At 49.4% G+C, this 20,329-nt stretch overlaps 1 protein-coding gene across 2 annotated transcripts in view; it reads left to right on the top strand.

Annotated features, from left to right (window-relative positions):
• FLT3 (fms related receptor tyrosine kinase 3) overlaps window positions 1-12,273 on the top strand; it is a 47,271-nt gene extending 34,998 nt beyond the window's left edge. For both annotated transcript variants that reach the window (XM_056328903.1, XM_056328902.1), the window contains exons 13-24: window positions 1,188-1,300; window positions 1,396-1,528; window positions 1,618-1,722; window positions 3,620-3,730; window positions 5,777-5,930; window positions 6,290-6,420; window positions 6,807-6,931; window positions 7,297-7,419; window positions 8,060-8,171; window positions 8,255-8,354; window positions 9,682-9,787; window positions 10,773-12,273. In XM_056328903.1, the coding sequence (XP_056184878.1) occupies window positions 1,188-1,300; window positions 1,396-1,528; window positions 1,618-1,722; window positions 3,620-3,730; window positions 5,777-5,930; window positions 6,290-6,420; window positions 6,807-6,931; window positions 7,297-7,419; window positions 8,060-8,171; window positions 8,255-8,354; window positions 9,682-9,787; window positions 10,773-10,895 (1,436 nt within the window). In that variant the 3' untranslated portion in view covers window positions 10,896-12,273. The remainder of the gene's footprint in view (window positions 1-1,187; window positions 1,301-1,395; window positions 1,529-1,617; window positions 1,723-3,619; window positions 3,731-5,776; window positions 5,931-6,289; window positions 6,421-6,806; window positions 6,932-7,296; window positions 7,420-8,059; window positions 8,172-8,254; window positions 8,355-9,681; window positions 9,788-10,772) is intronic.
• Window positions 12,274-20,329: the final 8,056 nt, after the last annotated feature.

Genomic DNA, 20,329 nt, shown 5'->3' with positions numbered 1-20,329 from the left:
GGAACCATGGCAATGTTGGGGTCTGCTTTTTTATTTTGTCTTAGTGATTCGTACCTGAAACCTGGAGACATCAGCTTTGGGAAGAGCTGAAGCCACTTTGGTAGCTGATGGCAGGTGCTGGCTCTTGTTCCTCTCCTGGACATCACTGTGGTGCTGCCAGAAATGCCCATGGGAGCTCCTCTCATCCCATGGAGGCCATTGTGCACCCAGACATGAGCATGGCTGAGCCAACAGACCCACTCAGGGGTCAGTCTGGGAAGCAGGAGTGAGTACTAGGGGAGTACTCACTTTAAGTACGCTTAAACTGGTGTAGGCAGGTGGCAGAAGGCTAAGCCCTGGTTTGGGAACTGCTGTGCAGCCTCCTTGTCAAGGGCATGAGAGATTCTTTCCTTATTGAACAAGAAAGTCAATACAATTATTTGCCCATGCACTTTATACTTGTAACAGTATATACATACCATAGGGGAAAGCATTTCTGTTACAGAGAACATGCTGTGGCACTGGGAAAGTGTTTTGAAGCCCACAGATATCTGCAGTACAGAGATTTCCTTTGTCATGGATGAGCAAGCTGTTTGGTGCTTTTGTCTACATCTGGCAGAAGCTGTGAGAGGTGATAGAGTTTATTTATGTTGAAATTACAATAGAAAGTAAGCATAATACTTACGCTCTTAGACACTACCAGAATATGAGAGTAGGTCTCATGTAATGTCCACCTATCCACTGGTACCTTATAGTATGGTCTTGACTCGTTAAGAGAGTTCTTGGCTGAGCAGCAGAGCAGTGCTCCAAGCAGGTTATGTACAGTCTGCCCGCTGGTAACAGGTACTTTGGTACCTAACATACATCACCTGGGGAAAGGCACAGGGAGAGGGGATGAATTGTTTATTCCTGTTTATGCTCACAAAGTCCAATCCATGGATCACACCAACACCTCTGTGCACTTAGACTTATGAATTGGTGTAGCTTTTTTTTTGAATGAAAACAGATGTCAGAATAACCCAGCACTTAGTGTCTCCTGACCAGCTCCTTGCTTTGCGTGTGGCTCCATCTCACTCTGTGCAGAGGAGGCTCAGGCATGAAAGGGCTGCAAACTGGCAGAACTGACCCAGCCACCATGGGTCATCCTTGCACCTCTAGCTGTATACATAAGCACTGATTTGCTGGGTAGTAATATGTATCTTTTAAAGTTGCAGGAGCTGTTTCTTCGCCCCTGGACAATGCTGCGTTCTATGTCTCTGCTGGATTTTTCCTCCCTTTGATCATGTTTTTGTTTGTGTTCATTTCTCATAAATACAAAAAGGTAAAAGCAAACATAAATACCTACCCCTTCCTCTGTTCCTACCAGGCTGTTTCTTCTTCTCTAAGACTTATTCCACTGTCTTTTTTCTTTCAAAGCAATATAGATACGAAAGCCAGTTGCAAATGATACAGATGATAGGCCCATCCGATAATGAGTACATCTACATCGACTTCAGAGAATTTGAATATGATCTCAAATGGGAATTTCCCAGGGAAAATCTGGAATTTGGTGAGCAGTCCATAAGGCAGACCCCAGTGCTGGAGTAGTACCCTGTGCTGTACCAGCTGCAAATAATATTGATGTATTGTGTCTTGTAGGACAGGTCCTTGGTTCTGGGGCTTTTGGGAAGGTGGTGAATGCGACAGCTTATGGAATTAGCAATGCAGGAGACTCAGTCCAGGTTGCAGTCAAAATGCTACAAGGTACAATAAACACTGGATGACTCTCACAAGCAGCAATGTTTTCTAGAAGCACCAAAGCAGAAGCAGTGTTGGAAATCCCTTTACATACAAACTTTTAGCAGTTACACCTGATGAATGCTTGGTTTCAAAATCCTTCCAAAATGCTTTCAAAACCCTGTTTCAGTTTGGAAAGGTGTTACTGAAGTGCCTTCTTCCAGCAGCATGTTGCATTTTGTCCTACACACCAGAGAAGTCTACATTGTGCATGGAGGGATGGAGCTGCTCTGCTCTAAGGAGGATGAATGCAAATTCGAAGTGCAGATTAGCCTGCAGGTTGCATTGGTGACTCTGTTGTCTTTGGTTTAAGGTCCCGTTTTTCTCGTAGTGCTGTCTAGCTGTTGCACTCCCTTTGCCTCCTATGTCTGAGCTATCTTGTTCACAAAACTTCCAATACCTCTTCCCGTAGTCTTGGTGACACAAAATGATTTCTTTCCATCCTCCTTAACCTCTAATACTCCTTGCTGCTTTGCTCTGGCCTCTCCAAACTGTCTTGACTCCTCATAAAGGTAGCGCCCAGGAGCAAGCCACCCTGGCAGCAAGCAGAGGAGGAGGTTGCACTACTGGGTCCCAGGTACCTCAACCCTGTTCATAGAATCATAGATACATCTTGGTTGGAAAAGACCTTTAAGATCATCAAGCCCAACCATTAACCTAACACTGCCAAGTCCACCACTAAACAATAGAATCATAGAAAGTTTGGGTCAGAAGGGACCTTAAAGATCATCTAGTTCCAAATCCCTTGTCATGGGCAGGGACACCTCCCACCAGACCAGGCTGCTCACAGCCCCATCCAGCCTGGCCTTGAGCACTGCCAGGGATGGGGCAGCCACAGCTGCTCTGGGCAACCTGTGCCAGTGCCTCACCACCCTCACAGGAAAGAATTTCTTCTTGACATCTAATCTAAATCTGCCCTCTTTTAGTTTAAAACCATTACCCTTTGCCCCATCACTACAGGCCCTACTGTGTCCCTAAGCACCACATCTACACATCTTTTAAGTACCTCCAGGGATGGTGACTCTATCACCTCCCTGGGCAGCCTGTTCCAGTACTTGACAACCCTTCTGGCAAAGAAGTTTTTCCTAATATCCAATCTGAACCTCCCCTGGTGCAACTTGAGGCTGTTTCCTCTTGTTCTGTCACTTGTCATGTGGAAGAAAAGACCAACACCCACCTCACCCACCTTTTGCATAACAAGATGAGCTTCACATCAGCTGCAGCACCAGCACTCTGCTCACCTGTGTGCCCACACAGCCCCTTCTTGCCAGCGCTGCCATCCAGCTCTTCATCCCCTATTTGCATATGTGCATCAGCTTTATGTTTCCTTGGTCCGCTCCTTTGTGGTTGTCTTTATGGAAATTCAACTTGATCATTTTCGTTCATGTCCCCAGTTCACTGAGATCAGGAGGACTAAATGCTTGTTGAAAAACAAGCCTAAAGCTATTACTGAAACAGGGTGGCCCTTTTAGCTATTGGATTGCAGCTGGTTGCATGCCATATGCGTGTTAAGACATCTTTTTTCTTTCGGCATTTCTCTCCAACAGGATTGACTGCCATTTTTTTCTGTGCTTGTGAACACCTTAATACACTGCTGTCATTCCTTGCCAGCCCAAGAATGAAAAATATTAACATTTTATGACTGCTTTCCCAAGCATTCAAATGATCCACACTCACACACACATTTAGTGTCCACCTTTGGCTAAATCTTTTTATACTGTACAACGATTTTTTAGGATGTTCTCAAACATAATGTCAGTCCAACTAATTTGAAATTAAGACTTGCATGTAACAAAGGATCGCAACCATTTACATTTTTATTTCTTTGCTGGAGATTTCCCAACCTGTGTTATTACTTTTACAGAAAAACCTGATGCTTCAGAAAAAGATGCTCTGATGTCTGAGCTGAAAATGATGACTCACATTGGAAGCCATGAAAATATTGTGAACCTACTAGGAGCTTGTACCATGTCAGGTAACTTGTAATTGTGGAAAGGTACCAATTAAAACCTTCAGACTAATGAGGACTCCTGAACAGAAAAGAAGTATCAAAAATTGATCATTAAAAGCAGTATTAAAAACATTCAGGCCATAATTAGTCACCTGTTCTTTAGGCTGCTGTTTCTTTCTGCATCTCTGAATCCTGTCTTTGCACAATCAATTTTGCTGTTCTCTGCTGACCCAAAATAAGATGAAGATGAACTGAAAGCAAAGTTAAAGCCATGCATGTCTACAGAAATGGTTCCTTTCTAATTGTACTTGCATGAAGTGAAACAACAGCCCTTCTATAGAAGAGGTTTTACTATTATAGTGGTGATGGCACTAATATGGGCCAGTTTATTATGTGAAAAGCAATAACTTATCTGGTGTAAGGTACTTTTGTATCCACATGATTATGTTCACATAAGAAATTATAGAGGTGGGGTTTTTTTAAATCATGTGGCTTACCGAACAGTGAAGTTGTAGAAAGAAAGGGAAGAACGACTCAAAACTAGACAGGAAAGAAAAGAAACTGGAAAAGAGGAGGGGTGGGAGGGACACCCAAAGAAAAGAAAGAAGTGAATAAAAATGAAGGACAGCTTTTTAAAGAACTGAATGTGAAAGTAAACTGCAGGTGGAAAGAACTAAGCAAAGATGGGCTAAGATGAAAGTGGCAAGATATTATCACTAATTAATTATTGTGTGACTCATGTTATCATTGAGGCAATGTACACAGATGTTCTTGTCCCAAGAACTCCTTCTCTGGCCAAGTGCAACAGTGAACAGGAGCGGCTGAAGAGAGGCTAAAGCACAGATCACCTTGCGGAAAGGGCAGGGCTTTACCCAGCATTTGTTCATATCATGAATTGTAACATCTGCCACTAAAAAACTTAACAGATTTTCTGCCACAGATATTTATTTTATCAGAAAGACCAAAGAGGACAGTTAACTCATTTCCCCAGTTTGCATCAACACCAATACTGTCACGCAAATACATTTGAGGTGTAAGGGGAAAGTAGAGAAATAGATTATTAGTGGTGGCTTTAGCTGATTTGAAACTATACAGGCTGCCACTGCCTTCTGAAAAATTTGGCAAGATGTGATGGTATAGGCAGGAGACCTGCAAGGAAGAACCTGTTTAGTCTGGTGGGGTAGGGCAGGAACACTTCCAGCCTTATGTAAGTCCCATGTTCCGAAGCATTTGCATGGTTCTCAAGACATTCACATCCACTCTCTGAGAGACCTTACAGGCTTTTTCCATGTGCCCTACCTTGCTTGACAGGGGTCTTCTGGCAGAAATGTTTGCAAATTTGTAGTCAGTCTTTCTGAGCCAGAAGTGGTGATGCCAGTGTAAGACTTCACAGGGGTGATGCATGACCACTCTGAGCTCCTGGGCCATTCATTCTGCTCCTGATGGCTTGTTGTGGCTCGTCTCTGACCCTGCCTGGGTCAGGAGTTGGAGGTATTTTTCCTTCCTTGAGAAAGTAGCCTGAGCAGTGCTCCACTCAGACACATCCCCTTGCAAGGTCTTTCCCTCCTATAGGTCCCCTCTGCCAGTACACTTGGGTTACAGGTGGCCTCCACGGGGAAAAAAAAAGGGGTATTTCTAAAGCATGAAGGTAGTGCTGATAAATGGAAGAGCATAGGTCAAAGGATACCAATTTACACCATGAAGATAATTAGCAGGGTCATCTTTTGCTTGAACCATGTATGGTTTAGACAATATGTTGCATCTTCGTGGCCTGTGCTGTCCTCCCCAGTGCCACTGGTATGGGGAAGGATCTTTGTGCCTTCATAGGTGCAATCCACCTTGGGAGATGCACCACAGGGAACAATCAGCTACACAGACTTTCCAACAGGACATTAGTCATTACAGTCCGTAAACGTTACCTGCCTATCAGTACAGGTTATCTACCCAGGAAGGATGATGCTTGGAATGTTTAATGCAGATTAATCCTGGGAGAAGAGGAGGCATCATTAGGGCTTTAATGGGGAAGGTGTTATAGATAGCAGGAGACATTTACATTTCCAACTATTTCAGGACCAATCTACTTGATATTTGAATACTGTTGCTATGGTGATCTTCTGAACTACTTAAGGAGCAAGAGAGAGAAGTTTCACTGGACACTGACAGATATTTTTAAAGATCACAACTTCAGCTTTTACCACAATATCCATTTGAACAAAAATTCCAGGTAAAGCATTTGGTGAGTTTAATACTTTATAAAGCTCCCGTCTTTTTTTTAAGCTGCATTCTCAGCTGTGCTGTAAACTGAAGAAATTATTGAATTCTTGAGAATATGCCTTCACATACTTTAAGAAGCAATGACTGACTGAGGAGGAACTGAGATTTGCTTCTCCTTATGTTCTTCACAACGGACTGCAAAACGCAAACAACCTCTTGTTTCTCTTCCCAGTTTTGAGAAGACTCATCTCTGCACCCAGATTTTTGATAGCAATAACTGATCATGCTTTTTCACTGCAAAAGGGTTTACGTGCAGGAGGTTATGTGATACACCATGTGTAACCTTTGAAAATGTGTCACCCATTCCAGGAAAGGAACTCACCCGAAGTACAGTGTGAATATGACTCTGTGCAGAGAGGATGAATTTGAGGTCATGCAGAGAAGTCAGAATGTAAATGTGACATCTGGATCAAAAAGGATAGTGCTGTGTTCTGAGGAAGGTTAGAAGCTAACTCCTTTTATCTCTGGCGAATCTGTTATTTTTGTGTTTATTACATTATTGACCTAACTAGACTAGATTTAGTGACACAGGAGGCCCCTTTCTATCATATGTCTCTCTTCCCCCTCCTGGCAGGAATTTTGCTGGAAAAGGATTCAACAACACTTAAGACCAGAGGCTTATGTTTCTGGTCATGCTACACATAATATTTGAGAATGAAAATGCTTGTTCCTTTATCTTGTGTCTGGGAAAAGGGTGCAAAAGGTGGATGCTCTTTGTGATGTTGTTCTTGGTAGAGGCATGTGAAAATCCTTACAACAGTCAGTGGAATTAATCAAAGAGTGAGGAAGCCCATGGAAAACTCATACTTTTGGTTATTTTTTACAGATAAAATTAAGCATGCAAGCAGACAGATGGACGAAGAAGAGGATTTCAATGTGCTTACTTTTGAAGACCTTCTCTGCTTCTCTTATCAAATTGCCAAAGGAATGGAGTTCCTTGAGTCCAAATCGGTATGGGGAAGGGTTTAGATAGAAAAGACAGTGAAAATAGGTCAGTCTATAGAAGGCAGACTGAAGAACAGAGACACTCAGTGGCAGGCTTGAACTATACCTCCTTCCCTGGCTTTACAGCAAAGACTGGATTGCAACTTTAGGCATGACCCCGAGTAAGAAGTGGCTGTGCTGCACACTTCTGCCTGCCCTGTCCCTGTCCCCGTCCCCTTGCCACAAGCAACCAGGGTCTGTCCAGCTTGCCCATTCTCCACACTTTTTAAGTGGAAGGAGGCACCAGTTCAGAGAGCTGTGCCTGAGACAAGGGGACTATCTTCTTCCGACACCAAATGCTGCAGAGTGTTAATCCTTCCTTTCCTTCTAAGTGCATTCACAGAGACCTTGCTGCCCGGAATATATTAGTGACCCATGGAAAAGTGGTGAAAATTTGTGACTTTGGCCTGGCCAGAGATGTAGTGAAGGACTCCAACTACATCGTCAGGGGCAATGTAAGTTCCTGAGTGCTCTCTGTTTTTCATATCGTTGTAAGAATGATAAGGAACCAAGAAAGTGAAACTTTTCATTTTCAGATTCCTTGTTAGCTTTATAGATATCTGTACAGACTATGCAGAAATCTCACTTTTTCCTGCCCCTGGCAAATGCAAATCCTTACCTTATAATTAACCTAATCAAGCTAGTACTGTAAATGAGATGGTACCCGTGTCCTTACTAAAGCACACTGAAACCCATCGATGGAAGTGCTAGGAATTGTTTACTGTTAGAGACAATAATAGCATAGGGACAATAGCATATGTGTGAGGGTACACCAGGTCCTCTGGCTATATGAAGAAGTGTGGTGTGGGCATCTCCATCTAGGCTGGTCACTTTGGAAGTCAGAGGAGGGAAGAAGGCTCTTCCAGGGCTGAGTTCATCTCTTCCTTAAATAGTCATCTAAAATGGATGAGATTAATTGGCTCCTTAGAAGTGCCTATTTGTCTCCATAAGGGAAATTTAAAGGGGCTAAGAGAAGCCCAGCTTTTCACACATCAAACATGAACTGATCCTACTCAAGCAGTGAGAACTACAGTGAGTCACCCAGAAAGCCTGTGTCATAGCATGACCTGGTCTCCTTTCCCCCTCTCTCTACAGGCTCGTTTACCAGTTAAATGGATGGCTCCTGAAAGCTTGTTCGAGAGGACGTACACAATGAAGAGTGATGTCTGGTCTTATGGAATATTACTATGGGAAATATTCTCTTTGGGTACGTTCTGTAATGCAACAAACGAGCAGTGCTTTGTTTCGGCAGCTTCCAAATTAACACGTATTTTCCAATATTTTCCACAGGTGTAAATCCCTACCCTGGCATTCAGGTTGATACGAACTTCTACAAATTAATACAAAGTGGATTTAAAATGGACCAACCGTACTATGCTACAAAAGATGTGTAAGTGTATTTCCTGAGTAATGCACAGCATGGGAATTTATATTTACTAGGTCACTGTTTGTTTGATCTTTTATTTATTGTACACTGTACTTTGCTCAAAAAAAGTTGCAAAAGGTGAGTACTTCCTCTAACTCTGAAATAGACTGCTTGATCCTGCAGGTTTTGTCCTAAAGCAGAAGTGATCAATACTAAAGGTTATGTGTGTTTGAAAGGACTAGTTTATTATCTTTAATTGTGCCTTCCTTTCCCAGGGCACTTCTCGTTCTCAGATCACAGACCTATTTTTTTCTTTCATTTTTTTATTTTTGCAAGAAGTATGTTATACCATATTCATTTTGGATATTAACTAAATCTTTGGTGACATTTTTAAAATGTTTTTATTATTATTAATTGAGCTTTAGCATGTTTGATTCAGTTCCAGGAGGCTAGGGTTCCTTATAGAGAAAAACCCTGCTAAGGAAGAGTTGGCGGGAGCTATTCCTGCACTCTCATACATGATTTTCAGCCTATGCCTCTGTGCCTGGGAGGAGTCTGGATAGAGGTGGACTCCAGGGGACAGGAGAAGAGAAGATGATGGAGAACCGTGAGACCTGGAGCTTGGAGGAAAGGGAAGGGCTTTGGGTTGTCTGAGCTCTTCTGGCAAACATTTCATACATGATCTAGGGACTCGGTGCCTTGCTATGAAACTACACTGTTTTTATCCTCTCCATGTAACAACTGTAATGGCATTAAAGGTACAGGTGAATCTGACAGATTGACCCACGAAAGATTGCTGTAGGGCTTATAAATATCAGAGAACCTTTTGACTTAGTAAGTTTGCAAGTGACTTTAGCAGGGAGGTGCTGCACTGGTCCTTGATGAAACTGCAAAATCTTGAAGGTGGTTTTTTAACTTCAGAAATATTTTTGTGATGTCAAATTACATAAAAAGAATTTCCGTGAAAAGTGTCCTCAAAACTAGAGAGTCCACAAGGAGAAAGTTCAGCCCCAGAAACAGACAGGAATTGTCTGCCTACCGTTTTCTGTATGGTATGGAAGCTGGAAAACAAGATTAGTGTGCCAGTATGAGCCAGCCAGGGTAAAATTCTGGCCACAATCCTATAAGGAGGGTTTAACTAAGGACTCTGGTAAAGCCATGTTCTGCATTTCACCCTTTATCCTTATCTTTCTATATCTTTTTCTCTGATGCAACATGCTAAATCTGGCCTCTTTCTGTAAAAGCATTCTGGTGCCCTGTGATTCCCATCTAAATTCTCCACTTCCATGTAGTCACTTACAGAGAATCCAACTGCTAACACGTTTTCTGTATCACCTCTTTGCTCCTGCAGCTATCGCGTGATGCAATCTTGTTGGGCCCTTGACTCCAGGAAAAGACCCTCTTTTTCTTGGCTGGTTTCCTCTCTTGCCTGTCAGCTGGCTAAGGCAGAAGGAGCTGTAAGTAAACACAAAGAGAAGAAAAATTTGTTGGTTGGGGGTTTTTGGGTTGGGTTTTTTTTGTGTGTATGTAGCCACATGGATCACCATGAGCTGAGAAGTAGTCTTCTGGTTTCTATTCACATGCACCACTGTGCTATGAATACGTTGCCCATGGACCAGTGTAAGAGTTTGGAGATTTTTTTTCTGCCATTAGAAGGAATCCTGACCTCCCTGATGAGCATTTCTTTCCTCCCACTGCTTGCACCAGGACTCTGTAAGGCTGAAATCTCTCAGCCTGTGCTGTAGCAATGTGCTTCCGTTGTGCAGGAGCCAGTGCAGTTGGCTTTGGTGATGCTGATAGCTGAGCCTGGGCCACCTGCCAGGCATTTCATGGGGGGGCCACCATAGGTATGTGCTGCCATGTCCTCACAGACAGCGGACCATATGTCATCTTCAAAGGCCAAAATAATAAACAGCATCTGAGGAAGTCATATTCCATCCTTACCAGACTGTGTTCTCTTCCTCAGGAAAAATAAGCAACTTCTTTCTAAACTACCAATTCCTACCTGTGTATCCCTCTGGGCTAGACGCACTGTTTCCCAATACAGTGTCTCTGCAAACCTTTTGGGATGTGGAGAGCCATAGCCAAAAAATGACTCTTGCCTCTCTGCAGGCTGTTAGCCTGGCAGAAGCTGCTGAGCATAGAAGCAAACTAATGAGCAACTTCAAAGCACTGTAGCTAGAAAAAAAAAATAAAAATGCTCCTTTGCAGTCCAGTGCCCCTCCTCAACCCAGCTCTTTTTGGCTGGATAAAATCCATTTCACATAGGTAGTTGCCTGGACTCCCTCTGGAGTCAGTGGGAAGTAAATGGGCAGACATGAGTGTGATTCTCCCTCAAGAGGAGGTGGGCTGTGCCTTACAAGAGCCTGCTTCACAGGGAGAAAAGCAGTTTTCAAAGTATGATAACAAAAGATATCTTTTATTTCCGCTTCCCAATTCTAGGTTTACCAGAATATGAAGAAAAATATTCCTACACACAGTTCCAGCATCAAAACTAAACCATGTGTAAGCAGGGATGAGGAATCTCTGCCATCTACAGCTGTGCTCCAGCATGAAGACTCTTAGGTTGAAAAATAATCTGGGTTATGGATTTGGTCTCAGTATTTTCATAAACTCCATGTAGCATAAATGTTTTAAACCACCACTAAGAAAAGAAACTGCTGCTCTGTTCACATTTCTTATGAGCCAGTCCATGTTTATGTTACTTTGAGGAGAAGACACAATTCGTTTCTTTGAATTCAGCAAATGCTTCTATTGCAAGACAAAAGCAATGGTCATTTCACTGCATCTCTACAACTGGATGTCTCTTTTCCTGGTTTTATGTAAATAGTGTCTAGCCAATGCATTGAATTCAGAATGTTCTTGCCATATTTCAAACAAATACAAGAAAATCCATGGGGGTTTAGTCAACGTTTACAAGCACAGCCTATGCATCTAGAGAGAACTGGTGTGATTTCCAGAAGCGCTACTCACATCTTCAGCTCCAGCTGTCAGTAAGTGTTGGAAAAAAAGTAGCCAACTTTAAATCCCCAGATTTTAAAATAGCAGCCTTGTTTTACACAGAACTATAAATTTGAGTGTGTATAACTGTCTTATCCCAGACATCTCAATTGCTGTGAAGTTCCTGATAGGTGTCCAGTTCAGGTGAGTTCATTTACAGCGAGTGATTCCTTCCTACCTAAAATAAGCATTGAAAACAAGCAGAAGGAGTGATATTTGGAGATGACCTTCTGCCTCCCTGGTCTAGAAATCCAGAAATCCAGGTGGCTGTCTCCAACTGGAAGTCTCACTTCAACTGAGTTACCAATAATTCCATTCTTTGGGCTTTATGTGTTTTGATAGCAAATAGAAATGTTTAATTTTGAAGAAATTATCTTCCGTAGCAATTTAGGAGTGTAATATCATCGCTTCCTATTCCCAGAAGTTAGCCTGGGTGTATGAACCCTGCTGCAAGAAAATGAGAGTATGTCTCTTCAATTTTCTCCCAGATGCCCAGGACAATAACCTGATGCTTGCTGGAGTTTTAATATAGATAAAAAGACATGCTTATTTTCACTGTGAGGTGTGGGGATTCATAAATGCGGCTTTCATAATGACTTAACGGGATATGTCTGTCTACATCACGGTGAATCAAGTTGACAATATGTGAATTAATGGTTTTCTTCTCTTTTACATTTTACAAGATGCTAACTGCAGTTAGGATTTCCAGTGGCAAGTGTTATAAATGAATAACGGTTTGGATAGAATATGCTATCACATAAATTAAGCTGCTCTTTACTAACATTGTCTGAAAATAATTAATGTTGTAATGCAATGATTATGATTTGCCTATTTTTGTTAACATTGTCGAATTAGCAAGGAATCATTGATTTTTTTAATCAGATATAAACTGCTGAAGAATAATTTGGAAATATAAAGGCAAAAATAAAACTTTAACATTGCATTTTCTGGAAAATAGATATGACTTTTAACAAACTCATAACACAATTTCAAATTGTTCGGCAGCAAGATGTCACTATTAACACACAGCCTGAACCAGCTGGAAAGCAGGAGCCGAATGTCTTGTGTGGGCAGGAGTTTTCAGCCTTCAGAGCTAGAGGAGCTTAATGCTGCGATGGATGCATCCAAGCCTAGCTGGCCCTGGAAGCTAAGCAGATGTGAACTTGGCTCATAGACGAGCAGAAGGGAATCCCATGTGTTTTACAACATGCCAGGGAGTTGCGTCAAATGTTTTTCCACAAGATTAAAAAAGGAGTGGACAGAGGTCATCTGGCCCCATCATTGCCACTGAGCTGAGACTTGGGAATGTAAAGGCAGAGAGAGAGCCTGGAGCGAACACAAACTCCACATGATGCACACATGAAAAGCAGCTCAGGCAACACGACTGTGTGCGAGGAAGTACAGTTAGGAGGGAGACCCTCCTGTGCGAGCCGGACATGTCGCTGTGCATCTGCTTCTCCACACAGCAGAGAGGGATGGAACAAAGCTACAGGAGGTATTCAGTGAAGAACGGTACCTTTTAGGAGCAACATTCCCTTTCCAGGATGCTTCCAACAGAACTTCGCAAGGTGCTGGTCCATTCCTGAGGTGTGTGCAGAGCCACAGCCCATGCTGTTTCAGGAGCTGTTTCACAGTTCTTAGAGGAAAATGCCCACATTTCTCTCGTTAGGATCCAGACCCCTGGTCTGTGCCTCCAGGAGCAGGTTCTCTGGAGAAAGCGCTGAATTCCCCCTGAAGTGACCGGAGAGGGTTAACCTTGTTTGAAGACCTCCAGCAGAGATGCCATTAGTCTAAGCCAGATGCTTCAAGCCAGGCCGAGACTGACAAAGGCTCAGCAATCATTAAACCGGGCGGAGGAGCAGAAGGGCTTGAGGGCAATAAAAAGCGCTGAATGGCAAAGGGCACCGCGCTCTCCCCGTTAGCACTGAGGAAAGGGCAAGGCAGGAATACCCGGCGCCCCGAACTGAAAGATGAGGAACTGGCACCGATTGTTTTTCCCTTTTCCCTGCCAAAACCGGCACCGGGGGGATCCTGCAGCCCGCCGGCGGGGGGAGCTGCCCCGGGCGGCCCCGCACGGCCCCGCAGGGCTCCGCCGCCGCAGCCGGCACCGGGGGGAGCCTGCAGCCCGCCGGCCGGGGGAGCTGCCCCGCACGGCTCCGCACAGCCCCGCACGGCCCCCGCACAGCTCCGTACGGCCCCACACGGCTCCGCCGCCGCAGCCGGCACCGGGGGGAGCCTGCAGCCCGCCGGCGGAGGGAGCTGCCCCGCACGGCCCCGCCGCCGCAGCCGGCACTGGGGGGCGCTCGGCCCCCGCGTTGCGGTGCCGCCCGCTGCCGGGCCGGGGGCCGGGGGCCGGGCTGGGGGCGATGGGGCCGGGCAAAGGGAACCCACAGCCAAAACGCAGCACTGAGGGGCTGAGCCAGGTAGCGGGCAGCCCCCGCCCGCGGTGCGTTCTCCCAAACTACTGTGCCCGTGTGTCACAGGCAGCGGACGCCAAAAACCAACCAAACAAACAAAAGCCCCTTCTCTGTCCAGTTCAAGAGAAAGTGGAGGTGCTTCTCCAACACATCTCACCCTCGGGTTTGGGGTACCTGGGATGGGCTCCCTGAGGTCCCTCCGGCAGAAGCTGAGGCTAATCGTGAGTTGAACCAGAAGAGGGGGACAGAAGTGACCCTGCCATGCAGACTAGCAGTGGTTGTCTGTCCACATGTTCACGGAGGGATCTGTGAAAGGGGATGGAGAAATCCAAGGTCGTATTTGCTACAGAGCTATCTGCAGATAGTTTACTTTTTAAGATGCCACACTTCTGCTGGAAAGTATTTTGGGGGCGCAGGCTGAAGATGACTGGATTAGGTCATGCTCCATGCAGCTGGCCACATCAGATCTTAGCCGCCTTCTCCCAGACACTGAACTAGACGAAGTACTCAGTGGCACAGCTTCCCAGCTAAATGCACTGCTGGGCTAGTGAATCATTGCCTCTTTCCCTCCCTCATCAATGGCTAATTAATTAGGCCCTGCAAAGCAAACCAGCTTTAAAAAAAGGCACAAAAAGACCCACCCAGACCTGTGCTTGAGGAGACCACAAATAACTTCAGAAAGAGGTGAGGCCTGAGCCCAAGCTCCTTATCTCCCTTCGTGAGCATCCCAGTGCTGTGGGGTGGTGCAGAAGGAGCCCCTTCCAGCCAGTTGTCCGAGACCTGGACTGCATTCGTGCTTCCTCACATGCTTCCCGGGGATGAGATAAACAAGGGTGGCTGTTCAGGTCAGGGATCCTGCCTTAGAGGTCACTGCAATATTAAAATTTAGGGGTTTAAGGCTGTGCTGGAAAACTGATACAGCAACACCCCTAGCAGCAGTGTAGGTGCCTTGGGGTACAGTCTGGATCAGATCTCAGCTGAGAAGGAATTTTGAAGACTTGTGTCCTGGAGAGAGGTGGAGAAGTGGTTGTGCTCCTGTGGCCAGCTTCACAGAGGCACATGAAGACTGGGATGGAATTAAGTTTATTTAGATACCACTTAGTTAGGATGAAAACCCATGGGAGATGCTGACAGTGGCCCCCTCTTCCTGTCATGTGCTACCTACTCCTACTTACTCATCTTATATACATCTACTTTGCACTGCAGCTAAGCTTTGGCACTCAGCTGTGGCTGTCCGTATGAGCCCAGAGGTGCCTTTTCCCTTCTGCACTAGGGTTCCCCTCCCTCCATGCCCTATGCTGTGGGGACATCACTGTCTTCCAGCCGAAGAAAGCCCAGAATTCTTCTAATGACAGCCCTCTGGTCCCACCAGTGCTATGACATCCCCATCCTCAGAAGAGGGTTGGAGGCTTCAGATCCTAAAAAGAAGGAGGTGCCAAGCTCTAGTTTCCACCATATTTCTCCTGGAGAAGTGACAACCTACCTGATGCGGACCGGGAATTCCTTTGGACAAGCCTCCTGTGCCTGACGATGTCCTGGGTGCAGAGGGGCTGCGGAGCTAAACCGGGACGGAACCCGTCGAGCCGGGGCTGGTCCCCAGGAGCTGAGCGGCCAGAGGAGGGCGCTGTGGGCCGCGGCTGGGAGCCTGCCCCCGAGATCCCAGCCTGGCCCTGCCTTTCACTCCTTTCGGGGCCTCTGTTCAGACCAGAAAAAATGTGGCGAGATTCCTCCCCCCTCCCAGGAACTAGAAGAAGACAGCTGGGAGAAAATGGGAGCTGGTGGAAAGCAGTCAGGCACCAGTTTCTCCTTGGAGCCAAAAGGACTGAGGTTTTTGTTTGTTTTGGAGGGAATAGGTTTGCCCGTGGAGAAAGATGCATCTTCTCCTGTCTTCTTAGAGCCCCACAATAAGGAAAAGTTCCATGTGGGAGGCTTGACCTGCTCCCTGCCAGGCCAAGGAAGTGCTTGACAGCTGTCTGCCTTGGACTCCCACATTGCCTACCATGAAATGCTATCCACAAAATACCACAGCCCCACAGGGATGTGTACAGTTACAGCCTTCAAAACCTTCGGCCTCACAAACAACAAACGGTATACATGGGCCAGATTGACCCCGTGCCTCTGCTGACTGAAGAGGCTTGCTGGATTGGGCCTGCCATGGATCACGGGCTGAGGGGAGATGGCGGTGTGGGGCAGTCACCCCATAGCATCTTGCCATGGAAGGCCTGGGAACAGGATAAATCAGCAGGACTAGCACTGCTGGGACGTGTGGGAGGACACGGCCACCGGCCCTGAATCACCTCCCTGCCAAGGTTGTATTTCAAAGCCAGGAGATGTAGGAAATGAATCAGTGAGGAACGCAATGAGGACATCAGCCCTTATATTGCCCCTGGGGCAGGGGGAAGGGGGATAGTCCATGGACTCACTGGTGGCAAATGCCTGCAAACCATTTGGTAGCTGGAATTTGATGTTTTGCTTGGCATGGGGGTCAATGCGTGCGTGAAGGGCACCGTCCTGCCAGCTGGGCCAGGGCTTGTGGTTTCCCCAGGAGCGGCATGGTGCTGGGTGAGGGCTGGGGGCTGGAAGACATCCCTGCCTCGAGGTGCCCAGCCCGGCCCAGCTGTGCTTTGCTGCAAAGCCAAAAGCGGCTGGGGAGCACCGTGCTCCCACGACATCCCCCACGCCAGGTGCCGCCGGGGGCGGGGAAGATAACAACGGCCCTGCGTGCTCCAGGGAGCGTCCGTACAGGGGCGGGCGGGGTGTCCTCGGGGGGCAGGGGGCGATAACAGCCGAGCCCTGGGCTCCCTCCCCGGGAGCGGGTCCGCCGCCGTCCCGCACGCCGGGCCCCCGCCGTCGGGGCCGCCCCGCGGGTGTGCGCTGCCCGGTGACTCACGGCTCCCGTGGCCGGATCAGGCCCTGGCCTCACCAGGCGGGACGTGCCGGCGGCGACCGGGCAGAACGTGCATGGCGGCTTCTCTTCCCCTTGCCATTTCAAAAAGATACTTCGAAAAAATAAGAAATCCAGGTGTCCCGGGGTCTCCGGTCGCAGCGCACCAGGGACTTCCACAGGAACAGAGCAATGCCCAGCCCGTGCAGCGAGGCAGGGGTCAGCCTTTGGTCCCCCCTGCCACACCGAGCAGCTCTCCGGGAGGGGCTGGCCCCTGGGACAGCTTTTTCCATCCCTCTTTCCGGCTTTTTCCACCCCTTTCTCTGCTTACGTTCCTGTTTCCCGGAGGGGAGCGGGGGCGATGCGAGCTCAGGCCCAACGGCACCTGTGCGAAGAGGCCAAGCTGGCCGGGGCTGGCAGGACGGCGGGTCCCCAGCCTGGCACAAGGTGCCACCCCCCTCCCCTGTCCCTGCTTCCTTCCCAGCAACGCAAATTCGCTCGGGAGCGAGCGCTGAGCATCTAACCCGCTCCTAGAGGCATGTGCTTAAACAAGCCGAGTATCAACCCCACGATAAAAGTATTGGGTTATTCTGCAACGCAATCTACATCAAAGCCTCGGGGGCTGCCGGCTTGAAAAGATCCAAGATGTTTTCTAAGTCCTTATCATGTCTGTGCTTAGGGGGAGTCATAAATTCCACAGGTCGGACTAACACACGATTCCTCCTTCTCTTCTCTGTCCTCGGCCACCAAAGAGCTTTCAATCAGGTTTTTTTGTTGGGTTTTTTTTGTTTTTTTGTTGGGTTTTTTTTAACCTTGCAAACAAAGCTCCTGGTTCCGTGTCGTTAAGGTAGGGGAAGAGGGGAAGATCCCCCCCACTCCACCCTGAACTTCTAAGTGACAGAAAAATAAATTCTTCAAACCAGAAAACGATTAGAAATAAAGAAGATGAATCCGCATCCCCGCAAGAGTCCCGTCAAGCGGGAGCAGTTGGTGGAGGAAGGGGCGCGGTGGGGGCGCGGCACTCAGCCCTTCCCGGGGCTTACGGGAACATTTCTGGTGAGGGACGGGGGTCCCTGCACGGTGCTGCCCGCCCCCTTACCCCCCAGTCCGCCCCGGCCCCAGGGCCCGAGGCGACGACGAGCGCTGGCTCCGAAGAGAGGTGTCCGCTCCGGACCCGGGCACCGGCCGCCGCCTCTCAGGGGGCCGAGGGGCCGGCAGCGGGCGGCCGGCGGTGGGTGGCCGGTGGCGGGCGGCAGCGCCCTGTCCCCGGCGTTTCTCACACCATCGTGCCTCTGACCTGACTCCTCCCGGGACTGGCGGATCCCCTGGGAAATTATTTCTTCATCCCAAGAAGTAAGGCTAGGGCTGAAGGAGAAAGGCGGGAGTCCGGCCAGAGCCCCGGGTGAAACAGCCCTTCGGTGAAAATACGGGGGTCAGCATGGCGGGGGGCGGGAGTCAAAAAGATATTCCCCTGCAAACAGTGTCCCCGATCAGGCACTTGTCGGTTTGAGAGGCATTAGGTCGCATTTCCCCGCTCATGATCTAACGAAATAGGAAAGAAACGAAAGAAGCAAAGAGGGAGAGATCAGGGCTTTGCCCGCCCTCCGGTCCCGGGCTCCCGTCCCGGGGTCCCCGCTTCTCTCCCGCGGCTGTGTGCCGGGGTCTGCGGGAAGACCCGAGACGGAGGCAGGGAAGGGGCGGGCGACTGCCAGGGCCAGCTTGGGAAACCTGCCTCCAGGAGGCCGGGTGGAAAAGGGGGGAAACCTGGCCGAGAGAGAGACCCCCTCTAGAGCCCCAGTCCCCTCGTGAAGCCCCGATCGCTGGGGAGGGCCGGAGGGAAGACAACCCCTGCCCCAGTCGCAGCGAAGGGAAGACCGACCAGAACCCAGGCACGCAGACTCGGGGTGTGCGCGGCCCGGGATCCCTCTTATTGTAAGACATGAGGGTCCCAGAGGTCCAGAGCCGCCCCCCGCCCCAGCAGCCGGGCAGGTCGCTGCGCGGGCCGGGAGCGAGGGGCAGCCGTGCGGCGGCGGGTGCTGCGGGGCACCTCTCCGCGGGGGAAGCGGGCTTCGTCCCCCCGGCTGGGGACAGCTGGCAGGGCCCGGTTTGCACAGCCCTGGTGCTCGGGGGGGCGGCTGGGATGGCTGTCCGACGGGCCCAGGCAGAGCCGGGCCGGCCCCGCAGCGGACAGCGGAGCGGCGCCCTCGCTGCGGAGCCGAGCGGGCTCGGGGCGGTGTTGCCCGGGAGCTTTGTCCTGCTGCCCCGCCGGAGCCCCGGGGGTCTCACCCGCCCCCAGCCCCGCCAGCTCGGGTTGGCGTCGTGTCTCACCCCAAAGCGCTGCCACCTGCCTGCCACGGTTCATGGATGGAGCGTTAGGCACCGAACCGGGCGAGTTAGGCGTTTGTCAGGGTTTTGGTGCGTTGTAATACAGTATGTTCAGAGTTTTGTCATTTTAATGGCCCCTTCCTCCGTTTATGGCATCATCAAATTCACATCCGCCTAGATGGCTGTGTCGGTGCTTATCGGGAGAGGCGATTACATTGAAGGGACGCAGCATTTGTTTTCCAGAATTACATTTCAGTCTCCACCTCAGAGAGCGCGGGGGGCTGCGAGCCCCGCTCCCTCTCCCCGTTACCCCACCGGCGGGGCGGGGGTAAGGCGTCATGGTGGGAATGGGCAGCAGGGAGAGAAATCCCCTCCGGAGAAGGCGGCTGGCAGGCGTCCCCGCATCCCTGCTGTTGTGCTGCTCTTATCGAAGGGTCGCAACCGCGGCCGGCAGCGACAGTCCGCGAACGACAAGTGACGGGTGTGGGCGCAGGCATTGCACTGCCAGCTGTGTGCAGGGTGGGGGTACCCCGTTCCTTGCAGCCGGAGTACCCACGGCGGCTCCGAGGGGACCGCCCGTGGTCTCTTTCCCTCTTTCCCGGGAGCGATGCTCGGTCCTTCCCCGCTTGAGCGCCCCGGTCCCCCAGGGCGACTGACACGGGACCCTCCCGGACACTTTAGGAGACGTCGCTGAATTATTCCCACTCGCGTTAAAGCCCAGACCCGCGGCAGCCCCAGGCTGAGCACCAAAGGGCCCGGTGCGATGGGGAGAAGGAGAGGGAGATTTTTCGGGGAGTGCGGATCGGGGAGATCTGGCTCTGCAGAGCTGAAATCCGCCCTCCGCTGCAAAACTCCACGTCTCAGTGCCCGGGGGAGGCAGGGGGGACACACTCTGCAGAACCGAAGAGAAAGCGAAGGGAAAATATCCCTGGGACACGGCCACCGGGTCCCTTCACGTAAGACCCGGGACACGCGGGGCCAGTGGGGGAGACCCGGCAGGACCCAGCCGCACCGGCCCCAAGCGCCCGGGAAGAGCCGTCGGGGCCAAATGTACTGGGAAAACGGGGGGACGCTCCCGTCCCCCTCCATTTTTTCTCGCCGGGTGAAAGGTTTCCTCGCTGTGTCATGGGAAAAGATGCAAATATGCAAACGTTGCCTCGCATTGTCCCCGCTCAGGGTGAAAAGTTAAAGCATAAAAGCGGCGGGGGGAAGCTGAGAGGGGGTCGCCTCTTCAAAGGGGGCTGGCTGGGCCGGGGGAGCCAGCAGCCGCTTGCCCGAGAGCCGCCCTTCCAGGGCCAGCATTTCCAGAGGGTTTCCAAGGCGTTGGGGTGGGAAAAACCGAGTGTGCGTGGAGGGGCGAGTCGCCGGGTTCC

The sequence above is a fragment of the Falco biarmicus genome, chromosome 2 (genome assembly GCF_023638135.1).
Source record: "Falco biarmicus isolate bFalBia1 chromosome 2, bFalBia1.pri, whole genome shotgun sequence".
NCBI classification, from domain to species: Eukaryota; Metazoa; Chordata; class Aves; order Falconiformes; family Falconidae; genus Falco; species Falco biarmicus.
Note: the sequence above shows the minus strand (reverse complement) of the source record. Positions and strands in the feature narration are given on the sequence as shown.